Genomic DNA, 2691 nt, shown 5'->3' on the forward strand with positions numbered 1-2691 from the left:
AATGAGTGTTGAAAATTGACAAAAAAAAAGCTACTGCTTGAACAGCAATTATGTTTTTCAATCGAATGTTGATCGTTCAAGTCGATCGAATATCTAGCGAGAAGATCCACTTTCTTTCTGCGCAGCAGTTGCCTGAAAATTGAAGTCAATTCGATTATTATTATTAAACTATCTTAATTAGCGAAAATAAGTATATATTTTTTTAATTAGATATAAAATTACAATTAGATCAACTCTTTACTCATTCATAAGTAGAAAGAAAGAGTGCAGTACTTTGCAGAATGTTAGAGATGAGAAAAATATATCAATTTAAGCAAAAGCAGTTTTTATACATTTTTTGTTCAATTAAAATAAAGTAACTTACAAGGAAAATAAATTATTTGAAAAATTAATATTGGCAAATATAAAGTATTTTACATATTTTTATTTTTATTAAATAATACTGGTGATTGTAAATACTTGGCTGTTATATAGAACAAGGCGTTGACATTTTCACCAGTTTTGCTGCTAGTTTCAATGTATGACAAATTGAAATCCTTAATCGAAATATTAAATAAATCCAGCATATTTGTGAATTGACTTGAAATTTGGAAAACGAATAATATACTTGGGCCATTTTTATGGCCTCTTTAAACTTCACTACTCGTTTCCCTTGAAGATCCAATTTACTGCCAACAAGGCATATGAAAGCGCATTCAAGTGAATTTTCCTTTACATCAGCCAACCATGACTAAAAGCGTACAGAGAAATTAGGGGAAAAAATCTTTTTTGTTCATTTATTATGTTTATTCGCTTTTTTTCTTTTCACTAAACCCTGCATCGAATGAAACTGTCGTAGTTGGTGAGGTCGAACAGTAGAAGAACAGCATCCGTGTCTCTGTAATAGGCCCGAGTTAAGGAATGAAATCGCTCTTGACCTGCCGTATCCCACACCTTCAGAGAATTTATTGTACAACAAGATAAACTGAACTGCTCCTATATTTTTCACGCATAAAACATACCTGCAGTTTTACTGATGATCCATTGACAGATATCACTTTTGACTGAAAAGTTAAAAGTAAAAAACATTAAATAATATCTTCAATTATTTATGATTTCTGTTTAACATCGCCCTGTTTTAAATGTATAAAATATTTATCTGAATAAATAAATTGTATTTTAATTTTATAGTAATTTGTACACAATTTTTTTCAATATTCATATTATTTATGAAAATCAAAAATTCCATTTTCACTTGATATGCATAAATAAATAAATAAATAAATATATATATATATATATGCTTTTTAATAATGACACTTTAATATTATATACATTAAACAAATTAATAATTAATTAGTAATATAAAATTTCATTAAAAAGCAATAAAATATTCATATTTAAAGAGATAAAATTATCAAAATCTAAAAGTTTTACATGAAGAAAATGGAAAAAACTGTTTAATAAGATTACATGTATTTTTTATTTATTAGAAAATTTAATTGATGATTAATTGTTTATACTTGAAAATGAAGCAGAAAATGAAATACTAAAATGTTTCATTTGATTGTATTAAATTTAAAATTTGAAATCTAATAGAAATACTTTGATCAAATGTTTTTATTCGATTGATTTATAATGCCTCTTTATGAATAATGAAAGGAATTTGAAATAGATAAAAAAATTTTCATGTGCTTCATTTTAAAAGAGGATTAAATAAACAATAAATTTCAATTCAATTCAATTCACGTTGAATAATAATAAATTTCATTAAAAAAAGAGAATGATAAAGTGAAACTTGCCGTGTAATCTATGCCGACAGTAGATTGGAAATTGTCACCTAAAAATTTATCATCTTTAAGGCGAACCAAAAGACACGTTTTACCAACATAGCTATCCCCAACGAGCATCACCTGAAATTACAATCTCCTGTACAAAATATAAACAGTCATCTCTTACAAATCCATGTTTATTGATTTAATACAATTTAGTTCACATACGATGATTCGTTGAAACAATACAAATATCAAATTTTTAAATGAAACAAAAATTGATAATATATGCAAAATTATAAAAAACTGCATTTAAATGCTAACAATTTATTATTTTTAAATTTAAAATTTAAATTGAAAATAAAATCCAAAAATAACAAAGCATTGCTGGGAAAAATTTAACTTCCACGGTTACTGAAATGAATAATAAATAAAAAATCCATTTTGGTTTTGCAAATCCAATTTTTAATAAACATAAAGAATACAATAAAAAATCTTTTTTGCTTTTTGGATAAATCCAGGTTTTTCTTTTGAATGACTTGGATTTGAAAAGGGTTAAATTTAAAATTCAATTTTTAAATTTAATTTATTAAAAATTTAATGGAAATAACTTCCAAGACCATCAAAATATGCGAAAAAAACCAAATAATTTTTTTCACTTCCTAAATCCCAATGAAATGGATATTTGAAAAAAAGAACAAAATTAAGAATCGCTTAAAAAGTGTAAACCTTTTTGAACGAAAATACTTCCTTTGGTTTAACTTTATTTTTTTCCACCTTAATCCCATTAAAGACAATTTCCAATAAAATCAGCTGGGCCTTTATTCCGAAAAGCTTTTCTATGATGGAAAGATGAAAAATTAAATTAGCGGAGTTGCTTGCCCGCTTTTTCCAAGATTTTCAAACCAAATTTTCTTAAGAAGAAAATTATCCATAAAAT

At 25.4% G+C, this 2691-nt stretch overlaps 1 protein-coding gene across 1 annotated transcript; it reads right to left on the reverse strand.

Moving 5' to 3' along the window:
• Positions 1-93: 93 nt before the first annotated feature.
• Positions 94-2165, reverse strand: Tsp_13714 (GTP-binding protein Ypt2; the record flags this gene model as incomplete). Its single annotated transcript, XM_003367211.1, has 8 exons — positions 94-132; positions 444-536; positions 608-730; positions 814-933; positions 1002-1043; positions 1107-1138; positions 1778-1892; positions 2155-2165. Coding segments are annotated over 8 exons (575 nt in total), but the record flags the coding sequence as incomplete, so codon positions are not given.
• Positions 2166-2691: the final 526 nt, after the last annotated feature.

Source organism: Trichinella spiralis (assembly GCF_000181795.1).
Source record: "Trichinella spiralis strain ISS 195 chromosome Unknown Scfld4637, whole genome shotgun sequence".
NCBI lineage: Eukaryota > Metazoa > Nematoda > Enoplea > Trichinellida > Trichinellidae > Trichinella > Trichinella spiralis.